At 44.2% G+C, this 17200-nt stretch overlaps 1 protein-coding gene across 1 annotated transcript in view; it reads left to right on the forward strand.

Moving 5' to 3' along the window:
* Positions 1-7777: 7777 nt before the first annotated feature.
* The window catches only part of LOC120036238 (voltage-dependent T-type calcium channel subunit alpha-1G-like), a gene marked incomplete at both ends in the record, with an annotated part of 47062 nt that continues 37639 nt past the window's right edge, over positions 7778-17200 (forward strand). The window contains 2 exons of the mRNA XM_038982718.1: positions 7778-7901; positions 14781-14849. Coding sequence (XP_038838646.1) covers positions 7778-7901; positions 14781-14849 — 193 coding nt within the window. The remainder of the gene's footprint in view (positions 7902-14780; positions 14850-17200) is intronic.

Below are 17200 nucleotides of genomic sequence, written 5' to 3' on the forward strand. Positions count from 1 at the left end.
GACAGACAGGAATCCTTCAGAGTGGGTTCTCTACTGTACATTATGACAGACAGGATCCGTCAGAGTGGGTTCTATTCTGTACATTATGACAGACAGGATCCGTCAGAGTGGGTTCTCTTCTGTACGTTATGACAGACAGGAACCGTCAGAGTGGGTTCTATTCTGTACGTTATGACAGACAGGATCCGTCAGAGTGGGTTCTCTTCTGTACGTTATGACAGACAGGAACCGTCCAGAGTGGGTTCTATTCTGTACATTATGACAGACAGGATCCTTCAGAGTGGGTTCTATTCTGTACATTATGACAGACAGGATCCGTCAGAGTGGGTTCTCTACTGTACATTATGACAGACAGGATCCTCAGAGTGGATTCTTTTCTGTATGTTATAACAGACAGGATCCTTCAGAGTGGGTTCTCTTCTGTATGTTATAACAGACAGGATCCTTCAGAGTGGGTTCTCTTCTCTACATTATGACAGACAGGATCCTTCAGAGTGGGTTCTCTTCTGTACATTATGACAGACAGGATCCGTCAGAGTGGGTTCTCTTCTGTACATTATGACAGACAGGATCCTTCAGAGTGGGTTCTCTACTGTACATTATGACAGACAGGAACCGTCAGAGTGGGTTCTATTCTGTACGTTATGACAGACAGGATCCTTCAGAGTGGGCTCTCTTCTGTACATTATGACAGACAGGATCCGTCAGAGTGGGTTCTCTACTGTACATTATGACAGACAGGAACCGTCAGAGTGGGTTCTCTTCTGTATGTTATGACAGACAGGATCCTTCAGAGTGGGTTCTCTACTGTACGTTATGACAGACAGGATCCTTCAGAGTGGGTTCTCTTCTATACATTATGACAGACAGGATCCGTCAGAGTGGGTTCTCTACTGTACATTATGACAGACAGGAACCGTCAGAGTGGGTTCTCTTCTATACATTATGACAGACAGGATCCGTCAGAGTGGGTTCTCTACTGTACATTATGACAGACAGGATCCGTCAGAGTGGGTTCTATTCTGTACATTATGACAGACAGGATCCGTCAGAGTGGGTTCTCTTCTGTACATTATGACAGACAGGATCCGTCAGAGTGGGTTCTATTCTGTACATTATGACAGACAGGATCCGTCAGAGTGGGTTCTCTTCTGTACGTTATGACAGACAGGAACTGTCAGAGTGGGTTCTCTTCTGTACATTATGACAGACAGGATCCTTCAGAGTGGGTTCTCTTCTATACATTATGACAGACAGGATCCGTCAGAGTGGGTTCTCTACTGTACATTATGACAGACAGGAACCGTCAGAGTGGGTTCTCTTCTGTATGTTATGACAGACAGGATCCTTCAGAGTGGGTTCTCTACTGTACGTTATGACAGACAGGATCCTTCAGAGTGGGCTCTCTTCTGTACATTATGACAGACAGGATCCTTCAGAGTGGGTTCTCTACTGTACATTATGACAGACAGGAACCGTCAGAGTGGGTTCTATTCTGTACGTTATGACAGACAGGATCCTTCAGAGTGGGCTCTCTTCTGTACATTATGACAGACAGGATCCGTCAGAGTGGGTTCTCTACTGTACATTATGACAGACAGGAACCGTCAGAGTGGGTTCTCTTCTATACATTATGACAGACAGGATCCGTCAGAGTGGGTTCTCTACTGTACATTATGACAGACAGGAACCGTCAGAGTGGGTTCTCTTCTGTATGTTATGACAGACAGGATCCTTCAGAGTGGGTTCTCTACTGTACGTTATGACAGACAGGATCCTTCAGAGTGGGCTCTCTTCTGTACATTATGACAGACAGGATCCTTCAGAGTGGGTTCTCTACTGTACGTTATGACAGACAGGATCCTTCAGAGTGGGCTCTCTTCTGTACAATATGACAGACAGGATCCTTCAGAGTGGGTTCTTTTCTATATGTTATAACAGACACAATCCGTCAGAGTGGGTTCTCTTCTGTATGTTATGACAGACAGGATCCTTCAGAGTGGGTTCTCTACTGTACATTATGACAGACAGGAACCGTCAGAGTGGGTTCTCTTCTATACATTATGACAGACAGGATCCGTCAGAGTGGGTTCTCTACTGTACATTATGACAGACAGGAACCGTCAGAGTGGGTTCTCTTCTATACATTATGACAGACAGGATCCGTCAGAGTGGGTTCTCTTCTGTACATTATGACAGACAGGATCCTTCAGAGTGGGTTCTCTTCTGTACATTATGACAGACAGGAACCGTCAGAGTGGGTTCTCTTCTATACATTATGACAGACAGGATCCTTCAGAGTGGGTTCTCTACTGTACATTATGACAGACAGGATCCGTCAGAGTGGGTTCTATTCTGTACATTATGACAGACAGGATCCGTCAGAGTGGGTTCTCTTCTGTACGTTATGACAGACAGGAACCGTCAGAGTGGGTTCTATTCTGTACGTTATGACAGACAGGATCCGTCAGAGTGGGTTCTCTTCTGTACGTTATGACAGACAGGAACCGTCAGAGTGGGTTCTATTCTGTACATTATGACAGACAGGATCCTTCAGAGTGGGTTCTATTCTGTACATTATGACAGACAGGATCCGTCAGAGTGGGTTCTCTTCTGTACGTTATGACAGACAGGATCCGTCAGAGTGGGTTCTCTTCTATACATTATGACAGACAGGATCCTTCAGAGTGTGTTCTCTTCTGTACGTTATGACAGACAGGATCCGTCAGAGTGGGTTCTCTTCTATACATTATGACAGACAGGATCCTTCAGAGTGTGTTCTCTACTGTACATTATGACAGACAGGATCCTTCAGAGTGGGTTCTCTACTGTACGTTATGACAGACAGGATCCGTCAGAGTGGGTTCTCTTCTGTACGTTATGACAGACAGGATCCGTCAGAGTGGATTCTCTTCTATACATTATGACAGACAGGATCCTTCAGAGTGGGTTCTCTTCTGTACATTATGACAGACAGGATCCTTCAGAGTGGGTTCTCTACTGTACATTGTGACAGACAGGATCCGTCAGAGTGGGTTCTCTTCTGTACGTTATGACAGACAGGATCCGTCAGAGTGGGTTCTCTTCTATACATTATGACAGACAGGATCCTTCATAGTGGGTTCTCTACTGTACATTATGACAGACAGGATCCTTCAGAGTGGGTTCTCTACTGTACATTATGACAGACAGGATCCGTCAGAGTGGGTTCTCTTCTGTACGTTATGACAGACAGGATCCGTCAGAGTGGGTTCTCTTCTATACATTATGACAGACAGGATCCTTCAGAGTGGGTTCTCTTCTGTACATTATGACAGACAGGAACCGTCAGAGTGGGTTCTCTACTGTACATTATGACAGACAGGATCCTTCAGAGTGGATTCTTTTCTGTATGTTATAACAGACAGGATCCTTCAGAGTGGGTTCTCTTCTGTATGTTATAACAGACAGGATCCTTCAGAGTGGGTTCTCTTCTCTACATTATGACAGACAGGATCCTTCAGAGTGGGTTCTCTTCTGTACATTATGACAGACAGGATCCGTCAGAGTGGGTTCTCTTCTATACATTATGACAGACAGGATCCGTCAGAGTGGGTTCTCTACTGTACATTATGACAGACAGGAACCGTCAGAGTGGGTTCTATTCTGTACATTATGACAGACAGGAACCGTCAGAGTGGGTTCTATTCTGTACATTATGACAGACAGGATCCGTCAGAGTGGGTTCTCTTCTGTACATTATGACAGACAGGATCCGTCAGAGTGGGTTCTCTACTGTACATTATGACAGACAGGATCCTTCAGAGTGGGTTCTCTACTGTACATTGTGACAGACAGGATCCGTCAGAGTGGGTTCTCTTCTGTACGTTATGACAGACAGGATCCGTCAGAGTGGGTTCTCTTCTATACATTATGACAGACAGGATCCTTCATAGTGGGTTCTCTACTGTACATTATGACAGACAGGATCCTTCAGAGTGGGTTCTCTACTGTACATTATGACAGACAGGATCCGTCAGAGTGGGTTCTCTTCTGTACGTTATGACAGACAGGATCCGTCAGAGTGGGTTCTCTTCTATACATTATGACAGACAGGATCCTTCAGAGTGGGTTCTCTTCTGTACATTATGACAGACAGGATCCGTCAGAGTGGGTTCTCTACTGTACATTATGACAGACAGGATCCTTCAGAGTGGATTCTTTTCTGTATGTTATAACAGACAGGATCCTTCAGAGTGGGTTCTCTTCTGTATGTTATAACAGACAGGATCCTTCAGAGTGGGTTCTCTTCTCTACATTATGACAGACAGGATCCTTCAGAGTGGGTTCTCTTCTCTACATTATGACAGACAGGATCCTTCAGAGTGGGTTCTCTTCTGTACATTATGACAGACAGGATCCGTCAGAGTGGGTTCTCTACTGTACATTATGACAGACAGGATCCGTCAGAGTGGGTTCTCTACTGTACGTTATGACAGACAGGATCCGTCAGAGTGGGTTCTCTTCTGTACGTTATGACAGACAGGATCCGTCAGAGTGGATTCTCTTCTATACATTATGACAGACAGGATCCTTCAGAGTGGGTTCTCTTCTGTACATTATGACAGACAGGATCCTTCAGAGTGGGTTCTCTACTGTACATTATGACAGACAGGATCCGTCAGAGTGGGTTCTCTTCTGTACGTTATGACAGACAGGATCCGTCAGAGTGGGTTCTCTTCTATACATTATGACAGACAGGATCCTTCATAGTGGGTTCTCTACTGTACATTATGACAGACAGGATCCTTCAGAGTGGGTTCTCTACTGTACATTATGACAGACAGGATCCGTCAGAGTGGGTTCTCTTCTGTACGTTATGACAGACAGGATCCGTCAGAGTGGGTTCTCTTCTATACATTATGACAGACAGGATCCTTCAGAGTGGGTTCTCTTCTGTACATTATGACAGACAGGAACCGTCAGAGTGGGTTCTCTACTGTACATTATGACAGACAGGATCCTTCAGAGTGGATTCTTTTCTGTATGTTATAACAGACAGGATCCTTCAGAGTGGGTTCTCTTCTGTATGTTATAACAGACAGGATCCTTCAGAGTGGGTTCTCTTCTCTACATTATGACAGACAGGATCCTTCAGAGTGGGTTCTCTTCTGTACATTATGACAGACAGGATCCGTCAGAGTGGGTTCTCTTCTATACATTATGACAGACAGGATCCGTCAGAGTGGGTTCTCTACTGTACATTATGACAGACAGGAACCGTCAGAGTGGGTTCTATTCTGTACATTATGACAGACAGGAACCGTCAGAGTGGGTTCTATTCTGTACATTATGACAGACAGGATCCGTCAGAGTGGGTTCTCTTCTGTACATTATGACAGACAGGATCCGTCAGAGTGGGTTCTCTACTGTACATTATGACAGACAGGATCCGTCAGAGTGGGTTCTCTTCTATACATTATGACAGACAGGATCCTTCAGAGTGTGTTCTCTTCTGTACATTATGACAGACAGGATCCGTCAGAGTGGGTTCTCTTCTATACATTATGACAGACAGGATCCTTCAGAGTGTGTTCTCTACTGTACATTATGACAGACAGGATCCTTCAGAGTGGGTTCTCTACTGTACGTTATGACAGACAGGATCCGTCAGAGTGGGTTCTCTTCTGTACGTTATGACAGACAGGATCCGTCAGAGTGGATTCTCTTCTATACATTATGACAGACAGGATCCTTCAGAGTGGGTTCTCTTCTGTACATTATGACAGACAGGATCCTTCAGAGTGGGTTCTCTACTGTACATTGTGACAGACAGGATCCGTCAGAGTGGGTTCTCTTCTGTACGTTATGACAGACAGGATCCGTCAGAGTGGGTTCTCTTCTATACATTATGACAGACAGGATCCTTCATAGTGGGTTCTCTACTGTACATTATGACAGACAGGATCCTTCAGAGTGGGTTCTCTACTGTACATTATGACAGACAGGATCCGTCAGAGTGGGTTCTCTTCTGTACGTTATGACAGACAGGATCCGTCAGAGTGGGTTCTCTTCTATACATTATGACAGACAGGATCCTTCAGAGTGGGTTCTCTTCTGTACATTATGACAGACAGGAACCGTCAGAGTGGGTTCTCTACTGTACATTATGACAGACAGGATCCTTCAGAGTGGATTCTTTTCTGTATGTTATAACAGACAGGATCCTTCAGAGTGGGTTCTCTTCTGTATGTTATAACAGACAGGATCCTTCAGAGTGGGTTCTCTTCTCTACATTATGACAGACAGGATCCTTCAGAGTGGGTTCTCTTCTGTACATTATGACAGACAGGATCCGTCAGAGTGGGTTCTCTTCTATACATTATGACAGACAGGATCCGTCAGAGTGGGTTCTCTACTGTACATTATGACAGACAGGAACCGTCAGAGTGGGTTCTATTCTGTACATTATGACAGACAGGAACCGTCAGAGTGGGTTCTATTCTGTACATTATGACAGACAGGATCCGTCAGAGTGGGTTCTCTTCTGTACATTATGACAGACAGGATCCGTCAGAGTGGGTTCTCTACTGTACATTATGACAGACAGGATCCGTCAGAGTGGGTTCTCTTCTGTACATTATGACAGACAGGATCCGTCAGAGTGGGTTCTATTCTGTACATTATGACAGACAGGATCCTTCAGAGTGGGTTCTCTACTGTACATTATGACAGACAGGAACCGTCAGAGTGGGTTCTCTTCTATACATTATGACAGACAGGATCCTTCAGAGTGGGTTCTCTTCTGTACATTATGACAGACAGGATCCCTCAGAGTGGGTTCTCTTCTGTACGTTATGACAGACAGGATCCTTCAGAGTGGGTTCTCTTCTGTACATTATGACAGACAGGATCCTTCAGAGTGGGTTCTCTACTGTACATTATGACAGACAGGATCCGTCAGAGTGGGTTCTCTTCTGTACATTATGACAGACAGGATCCTTCAGAGTGGGTTCTCTTCTGTACATTATGACAGACAGGATCCGTCAGAGTGGGTTCTCTTCTATACATTATGACAGACAGGATCCTTCAGAGTGGGTTCTCTTCTGTACATTATGACAGACAGGATCCCTCAGAGTGGGTTCTCTTCTGTACGTTATGACAGACAGGATCCTTCAGAGTGGGTTCTCTTCTGTACATTATGACAGACAGGATCCTTCAGAGTGGGTTCTCTACTGTACATTATGACAGACAGGATCCGTCAGAGTGGGTTCTCTTCTGTACATTATGACAGACAGGATCCTTCAGAGTGGGTTCTCTTCTGTACATTATGACAGACAGGATCCGTCAGAGTGGGTTCTCTTCTATACATTATGACAGACAGGATCCTTCAGAGTGGGTTCTCTACTGTACATTATGACAGACAGGATCCTTCAGAGTGGGTTCTCTACTGTACATTATGACAGACAGGAACCGTCAGAGTGGGTTCTCTTCTGTATGTTATGCCCGTTTCTGTTTCAGTTAATGAAGCTTAGACTTAATTGCCAGTTATTCAGCTGTGGTTCGTTGAATTACTATGGATGTGAGAAGGGAATGTATGTGGTTCCAACATCCTCACTTCTGAGTGGACAATATTGTTAACGTGCAATATGCTTTATTAATTTAGACCACAAGGGTGTTTATCAGATCATACTACAGTCTGGGATGTTGTACTTTACTTATCCCTCATCATATTGTGTTTTCCAATTATATACACGTTTATTTTATGAATGACGATGTGTGTGTGTGTGTTTTCCAGTTTTCGAATGGCGTGCAACAAGATAATAACCCACAAGATGTTTGACCACATCGTTCTGGTCATTATCTTCCTCAACTGCATCACCATCGCCATGGAGAGGCCAAGAATAGAGGCATATAGCGTGGTGAGTGACACACACACACACACACACACACACACACACACACACACACACACACACACACACACACACACACACTGTAATCAGTGGAAAACATTTAGATGCACATATATTTCTCATTTGGTGCTCTCGCTGTAATTCCAAGCCGCTGTAATGAGGTGATTATTGAAATTGGATGCAAATGGAGATTGTATTGCCTGTCAGAGATCTCCCCACCATAGCTAGCAGGCCAAACACACACACACACACACACACACACACACACACACACACACACACACACACACACACACACACACACACACACACACACACACACACACACACACACAGAGCACACAGAGCTGATGTTATTGTGCCTCCATCTCAATGGCCTGGGTTATTGCTGAATCTGATTGGTTTGTATCTGGTGTGTATATACTGTTGGTGGTTTAGAATGAATGGCTTTGATTGTGAGTTACATTCGCTAGAGATTTAGTCAAAATTTTATTAAGAAAAAACGCAGTGTCAGTTATTGATTTGGCAGCATGCTTACTCATGTACAGTAGCCTTCCACAGCCTCTTTTTGCAATTTCACTTGTCTGTAAAGCGATGGGAGTAAGACCTTGTACCGTTTACTCTGAAGTAGATAACCTAGTTGTTTTCTAAAAAGCCTTGATTGGGAGTTGCGTTTGCTAGAGACCGTGGCGATTTGTCTGTCATTATAGATAACTAGTAAATACTGCGGAGTTTATTGGTTTTGCTGCGTATATAAAGTGGGGCCCGAATTTGTTGACACCCTTTTAAAGATGAGAAATAATTCCTCTATAAAATAAATAATTAAAACACTGAGCTATATTTCTTCTTTAAAATATTGCGATATTATATTATTTTATTATAATACAAAATTCTCACAGAAAGAGATTTTGTTTAACAAGTAATATAATGCTTGACCCCTCTGTTTCCAATATCTTTCAATACCTCACCTTGCGAAGATAGCAGCACTGAGCCTTATTCTAAAATATTGAGATTGGAGATTGGGAGTGATCTAAAACCATTCCTCCATACATAATATTTCCAGATCCTTGATATCCTAGGTCTGTGCTTATGGAGCAGCAGGTTGCCTAGTGGTTAGAGCGTTGGACTAGTAACCGCCGAAAGGTTGCAAGATCGAATCCCCGAGCTGACAAGGTAAAAATCTGTTGTTCTGCCCCTGAACAAGGCAGTTAACCCACTGTTCCTAGGCCGTCATTCAAAATAAGAATTTGTTCTTAACTGACTTGCCTAGTTAAAGAAAGATTAAAAAAATTGTCTAACCTCTTCGATTCTAACTGAGATGGCCTTTGCAAAATTTAGATTTTGAGGCCAATTCATATTTCTTTGTAGATATTGATGTGAGTTTGGGGTTATTGTCTTACTAGAAGTTACACTTGCAGCCAAGTTTCAGCCTCCTGGCAGAAGCAACCAGGTGTTTGGGTAAAATATCCTGGTACTGGGTAAAGTTGATGATGCCGTTGACTTTAACAAGGGCCCAGGACCAGTGGAAACAAAATAGCCTCAAAACATCACCGATCCACCATATTTTACAGTAGGTATGGGGTTATTTTCTGGTCATGCATTCTAATTTTGATGCCAAACCCACCACTGATTCACTTGGCCATAGAGCTCTATTTTTTATGTCATCTGATCAAAGTACCAGTTTCAATCCAAGTGCCAACGCCGTTTAGTAATCTCCAGACGTTTACGTTTGTTGGATGACATGAAAATAGAGCTCTTTCACCACGCGCACCAGTGGTGGATTTTGCTTCGAATTAAGAATACATGAAAACCATTGAAAACTTCTTGTTTGAATTGAAGATGGCAATCCATGACCACAGATTAAGGATCTGGAAGGATTCTGTACAGATGAAGGATATTAAGGATCTAGATGGATTCTGTATGGATGAACGGTCTAAGATCCCTCCCAATGTGTTCGCCAACTCATTAAACATTTTAGAGAAAGGCTCAGTGCTGTTATCCTATTGAAAGGTATTGAAAACAGGGGTGTCAATAATTTGGACCCCTACCTTTTTGAGAGAAGAAATATATTACCTGTTAAACAAAATCTCCTCCGAGCAATTGCATTAGTATAAAATAATATAATTTCCCTTTTTTTTTTGTCCATCGAATATGACTCGGTATTACAAGTCTTTATTTTAAACAGTCATTTTTGCTCATCTTCATCAAGGGTGTCAATCATTTCAGACCACACTGTACATACTTCCACGGTATCTTATTTGACCTGTCCCATATACACAGCAGTAAACAGCTATGTGTTTCTCTGATGCATTTGCAGAACAATACATTTTTCCTTTGGTAATGATCACATTTAGTGTGGAATGTTGGGTGAATAATTGATTTAGTGTTTCAAAAATGATTCTCCAGTTTGGCACCACGTATCACAATGTGGTTGTCAGGCTCTTGATGTTTTAACACCACTACAAACAACATCTGCTTAGTTACTGGCTTTGGTTCATGAAATGAATTCATGGTACAACAGACATTTAGTCAATGTTTCATCTTTAGGGGTTATTATGAGGTTGACTGGGCTGGAAAATAATGAATAATGTCGACAGTTGTTTTTTCATAACTGATTGTATGTTGAGGGATGTAAAATAGGAAAGGAGAGAAGAGGAGAAGGAAAGGAAGGAGAGGACGAGAGAGGAGAAAGAAGGAGAGGAGAAAGAAGGAGAGGATGAGAGAGGAGAAAGGAGAGAACAAGAGAGGAGAAAGGAGAGGACGAGAGAGGAAGGAGAGGACAAGAGAGGAAGGAGAGGATAAGAGAGGAAGGAGAGGACGAGAGAGGAAAGGAGAGGACGAAAGAGGAAGGAGAGGATAAGAGAGGAAGGAGAGGACGAGAGAGGAAAGGAGAGGACGCGAGATGAAAGGAGAGGACGAGAGAGGACGAGAGAGGAAAGGACAGGAGAGGACGAGAGAGGAGAAAGCAAGGAGACGACGAGAGAGGATGGAGATGACGAGAGAGGAAGGGAGAGGACGAGAGAGGACGAGAGAGGATGAGAGAGGAGAAAGAAGGCGAGGACGAGAGAGGAAAGGAGAGGACAGGAGAGGAAAGGAGAGGACAGGAGGGGACGAGAGAGGAAATGAGAGGATGAGAGAGGAAAGAGAGGACGAGAGAGGAAGGAGAGGTTGAGAGAGGAAACGAGAGGAAGGAGAGGACGAGAGGAGAAAGACGGAGAGGACGAGAGAGGACGAGAGAGGAAGGAGAGGACAGGAGAGGAAGGAGAGGAAAGGAGAGGACGGAGAGGAAAGGAGAGGACAGGAGAGGAAAGGAGAGGACAGGAAAGGACGAGAGAGGAAATGAGAGGATGAGAGAGGAAGGAGAGGATGAGAGAGGAAACGAGAGGAAGGAGAGGACGAGAGAGGACGAGAGGAGAAAGATGGAGAGGACGAGAGAGGAAGGAGAGGACAGGAGAGAAAATGAGAGGATGAGAGAGGAAAGAGAGGACGAGAGAGGAAGGGGAGGATGAGAGAGGAAACGAGAGGAAGGAGAGGACGAGAGAGGACGAGAGGAGAAAGACGGAGAGGACGAGAGAGGAAGGAGAGGACGAGAGAGGAAGGAGAGGACGAGAGAGGAAAGAGAGGACGAGAGAGGAAGGAGAGGACGAGAGAGGAAGGAGAGGACGAGAGAGGAAAGGAGAGGACGAGAGGAAGGAGAGGACGAGAGAGGAAGGAGAGGACGAGAGAGGAAAGGAGAGGACGAGAGGAAGGAGAGGACGAGAGAGGAAGGAGAGGACGAGAGAGAAAGGAGAGGACGAGAGAGGAAATGAGAGGATGAGAGGAAGGAGATGATGAGAGAGGAAGGAGATGATGAGAGAGGAAGGAGAGGATGAGAGAGGAAGGAGAGGATGAGAGAGGAAGGAGAGGACGAGAGAGGAAGGATAGGACGAGAGAGGAAGGAGAGGACGAGAGAGAAAGGAGAGGACGAGAGAGGAAATGAGAGGACGAGAGAGGAAAGAGAGGACGAGAGAGGAAGGAGAGGTTGAGAGAGGAAATGAGAGGAAGGAGAGGACGAGAGAGGACGAGAGGAGAAAGACGGAGAGGACGAGAGAGGAAGGAGAGGACAGGAGAGAAAATGAGAGGATGAGAGAGGAAAGAGAGAGGAAGGAGAGGACAGGAGAGGAAGGAGAGGACAGGAGAGGAAGGAGAGGACAGGAGAGGAAAGGAGAGGACAGGAAAGGACGAGAGAGGAAATGAGAGGATGAGAGAGGAAGGAGAGGATGAGAGAGGAAATGAGAGGAAGGAGAGGACGAGAGAGGACGAGAGGAGAAAGATGGAGAGGACGAGAGAGGAAGGAGAGGACAGGAGAGAAAATGAGAGGATGAGAGAGGAAAGAGAGGACGAGAGAGGAAGGGGAGGATGAGAGAGGAAACGAGAGGAAGGAGAGGACGAGAGAGGACGAGAGGAGAAAGACGGAGAGGACGAGAGAGGAAGGAGAGGACGAGAGAGGAAGGAGAGGACGAGAGAGGAAGGAGAGGACGAGAGAGGAAGGAGAGGACGAGAGAGGAAGGAGAGGACGAGAGAGGAAAGGAGAGGACGAGAGAGGAAAGGAGAGGACGAGAGGAAGGAGATGATGAGAGAGGAAGGAGATGATGAGAGAGGAAGGAGAGGACGAGAGAGGAAGGAGAGGACGAGAGAGGAAGGAGAGGACGAGAGAGGAAGGAGAGGATGAGAGAGAAAGGAGAGGACGAGAGAGGAAAGGACAGGAGATCTAAACTAACTGTATACGGAAGTCATTTGGCGAAAGGCAGCAAGCCTCAGCAGAAGATGGAGGGATGAGACATACTAGATGAGTGGAGGGATAGAGATGTTTTACTCTGTGTCTGTCACTGTCTTTTGGAATCTCCTCTCCTTCTATTTCTACTTCACTCTCACTCACTGTCAGAATATATATAGCAAAGTTAATCCTAAATTACTTTAGAGGCTACTTCTCTCTCTCGCCCTCCCTTTATCTCTCTCTCTCTCTCTCTCTCTGTCTCTCTCTCTGTCCTCTCTCTCTCACTGTCTCTCTCTCTCTTCTATTTCCCTGCTTCCTCCCTTCATTTCACGATCTGTTCATTTATAATGAATTTAATTATAAACATTACATAGTCACAGAGGATAGGAATGACTGGGGTCCCCCACGGACCTCTGAAACATTTCTTAAACAAAAAAACGATTGTGTCAACGCAAAGACTCCCAGGGACTCTGTTGTGGATATGAACTAGTCTTACTCGGAAGTAAGCATGAGCGCATGGGAATGAAAGTTCACCCACACACACACACACACACACACATATACACAACACACACAACACACACATTCACTTGACCACGCTGAAGGGTGCGTGTTTGTGTTGCAAGGGTCTGTACAGTCCGTTTACCATGCTTGTTTTCTTTCCTGAACCCTTGTTTAGATTCCCAAACACTTTCTCATCCCCCTTAACAGAACACTGACCTCTGTCTCTGTCTTTCTGTCTTTCTCTGTCTCTCTCTATGTATCTGTGTCTCTGTCTCTCTTTCTCTCTGTTTCTCTTTGTCTCTCTCTATGTATCTCTGTCTCTGTCTCTGTCTTTCTGTCTTTCTCTGTCTCTCTCTATGTATCTGTGTCTCTGTCTCTCTCTCTCTGTTTCTCTTTGTCTCTCTCTTTGTCTCCTCAATTCAATTCAATTCAATTCAAGGGGCTTTATTGGCATTGGAAACATATGTTAACATTGCCAAAGCAAGTGAAGTAGATAATAAACAAAAGTGAAATAAACAATAAAATCGAACAGTAAACATTACACTCACAGAAGTTCCAAAAGAATAAAGACATTTCAAATGTCATATTATGTATATATGCAGTGTTGTAACGATGTACAAAGGGGAAAATACATTAACATAAATATGGGTTGTATTTACAGTGGTGTTTGTTCTTCACTGGTTGCCCTTTTCTTGTGGCAACAGGGCACAAATGCTGCTGCTGTGATGGCACACTGTGGTAATTCACCCAGTAGATATGGGAGTTTATCAAAATTGGGTTTGTTTTCAAATTCTTTGTGGATCTGTGTATTCTGAGGGAATGTGTGCCTCTAATATGGTCATACATTGGGCAGGAGGTTAGGAAGTGCAGCTCAGTTTCCACCTCATTTTGTGGGCAGTGTGCACATTCTCTTGAGAGCCAGGTCTGCCTACGGCGTCCTTTCTCAATAGCAAGGCTATGCTCACTGAGTCTGTACATAGTCAAAGCGTTCCTTAAGTTTGGGTCAGTCACAGTGGTCAGGTATTCTGCCATTGTGTACTCTCTGTTTAGGGGCAAATAGCATTCTAGTTTGCGTTTTTTTTGTAAATTCTTTCCAATGTGTCAAGTAATTATCTTTTTGTTTTCTCATGATCTGGTGGGTCTAATTGTGTCTCTCTGTCTCCCTCTCTCTGTCTTTGTCTTTCTTTCTCCATCTCGCTCTGTCTCTTTCTCTATCTCTCTCTATGTCTCCCTCTCTCTGCCTTTGTCTCTCTCTTTCTCTCTCTCTCTCTCTGTCTCTCTCTCTATGTCTCTGTCTTCCTCTCTCTGCCTTTGTCTCTCTCTATCTCTCTCTCTCTGCCTTTCTCTCTCTGTCTCTCTCTCTATGTTTCCCTCTCTCTGCCTTTGTATCTCTCTGTCTCTTTCTTTCTATGTCTCCCTCTCTCTGCCTTTGTCTCTCTCTATCTCTCTCTCTCTGCCTTTCTCTCTCTGTCTCTCTCTCTATGTTTCCCTCTCTCTGCCTTTGTCTCTCTCTGTCTCTTTCTCTCTATGTCTCCCTCTCTCTGCCTTTGTCTCTCTCTATCTCTCTCTCTCTCTCTATGTCTTCCTCTCTCTGCCTTTGTCTCTCTCTCTCTCTTTCTCTGCAGGAGCGCATCTTCCTCACATTATCCAACTACATCTTCACAGCGATCTTTGTGGCAGAGATGACAGTAAAGGTAAGAATGGACTTAGGGGACCATATTTATTTTTTACATTTTATTTCACCTTTATTTAACCAGGTAGGCCAGTTGAGAGCAAGTTCTCATTTACAACTGCGACCTGGCCAAGATAAGGCAAAGCAGTTCGACACATACAACAACACAGAGTTACACATGGAATAAACAAACACAATCGATAATACAGTAGAAAAATCTATATACAGCATGTGCAAATGAGGTAGGATAAGAGAGGTAAGGCAATAAATAGGCCATGGTGGTGAATGAATTACAATATAGCAATTAAACACTGGAATGGTAAAATGTGCAGAAGATGAATGTGCAAGTAGACATACTGGGGTGTAAAGAAGCAAGATAAAAAAATAAATACAGTATGGAGATGAGGTAGATTGGATGGGCTATTTACAGATGAGCTATGTACAGGTGCAGTGATCTGTGAGCTGCTCTGACAGCTGATGCTTAAAGCTAGTGAGGGAGGTAAGAGTCTCCAGCTTCAGAGATTTTTGCAGTTCGTTCCAGTCATTGGTAGCAGAGAACTGGAAGGAGAGGCGGCCAAAGGAAGAATTGGCTTTGGGGGTGACCAGTGAGATATACCTGCTGGAGCGCGTGCTACAGGTAGGTGCTGCTATGGTGACCAGCGAGCTGAGATAAGGGGGGACTTTACCTAGCAGGGTCTTGTAGATGACCTGGAGCCAGTGGGTTTGGCTAAGAGTATGAAGCGAGGGCCAGCCAACGAGAGCATACAGAGCATACCCTACCAAGCAGTAAACACGTAAACACGCAATGTCCTACCCAGGGAAGGGTAGTCTTCCTGGGCTTGACTCATCACTGTGCCTCAGGGCTCTAGTTAAGGCCTTCATAGGTCTGGTCTGATCCACATGGCCAGGTTAAAGCTCTACTCCCTCTGGGTGATATTAGGACATGTTGGGTAGGAGTTGCCCACAGGCAAAGATCTAGAAAAATCTTACCCAAATCCTAACCTTTACAATCAGAGAGAAACAATGCCAAACAGTTTTGTAATCCTACTCTTATGAGGACTGTTTATAAACCTATATCCATCAGTGGATTATGTGTACAATCTGCCCTCAGGCTTATCAATCTGCCCTCAGGCTTATCAATCTGCCCTCAGGCTTATCAATCTGCCCTCAGGTTTATCAATCTGCCCTCAGGCTTATCAATCTGCCCTCAGGTTTATCAATCTGCCCTCAGGCTTATCAATCTGCCCTCAGGTTTATCAATCTGCCCTCAGGCTTATCAATCTGCCCTCAGGTTTATCAATCTGCCCTCAGGCTTATCAATCTGCCCTCAGGTTTATCAATCTGTACTCAGGCTTATCAATCTGCCCTTAGGCTTATCAATCTGCACTCAGGCTTATCAATCTGCCCTCAGGTTTATCAATCTGCCCTCAGGCTTATCAATCTGCCCTCAGGCTTATCAATCTGCCCTCAGGTTTATCAATCTGCCCTCAGGCTTATCAATCTGCCCTCAGGCTTATCAATCTGTACTCAGGCTTATCAATCTGTACTCAGGCTTATCAATCTGCCCTCAGGCTTATCAATCTGCCCTCAGGTTTATCAATCTGTACTCAGGCTAATCAATCTGCCCTCAGGCTTATTTGACTAAATAGAAAGAAAGAGAGAAGGGGGAGAGAGAGAGAGAGAGAGAGAAGGGGGAGAGGAAGAGAAGGGGGAGAGGAAGAGAAGGGGGAGAGAGAAATGGGGAGAGAGAAGATGAGTACCATTTTAGAGTTTCCTAAAAGTCATAATTTAGTGAGAGATGAGAAAATAGAGCTAACAAATACTTCAAGTACCTGACGTACCTAAAATACCTTAGATAGTCTAGATGACAGAAATACCTTACAGGTCCAACAAAGCCATTTTTATCTGAATATCAAATTATTTCTGGGTAACAATTAACTACCTTACTGTGATTGTTTTCAAATAAAATGTTCAAAAGAAACAAAAATAGTTTCTTAGCAAAGAGCTATTTCTTAAGCAAGAATTTTGCCAAGACTAGTCTGTGAGTTTCTGAGTTGGGAAGGGAAAACTGAAAATGTGCTGTTATTGGCAGAGAGGTTTGGAACTCTGTGTCTTATTGGTGTATTAACTAATTTCCTGCATGGTGATGTCACCGTGAAGGCCAAAACTCCATCCCACCAAAACAGGCTGAAATTTCAGGCGGTCTTTTCAAACAGCTCTAACACTAAAAGGACATTATCATCATTTTCACAATTTCACAGTATTATTCCAATCTCATAGTGTGAACATATACTCTGCATGTCGACAATGCAAAAGTATTTGGACACCTGCTTGTCGAACATCTCATTTCAAAATCATGAGCATTAATATGGA

The sequence above is a fragment of the Salvelinus namaycush genome, unplaced genomic scaffold (assembly GCF_016432855.1).
Source record: "Salvelinus namaycush isolate Seneca unplaced genomic scaffold, SaNama_1.0 Scaffold1260, whole genome shotgun sequence".
NCBI classification, from domain to species: Eukaryota; Metazoa; Chordata; class Actinopteri; order Salmoniformes; family Salmonidae; genus Salvelinus; species Salvelinus namaycush.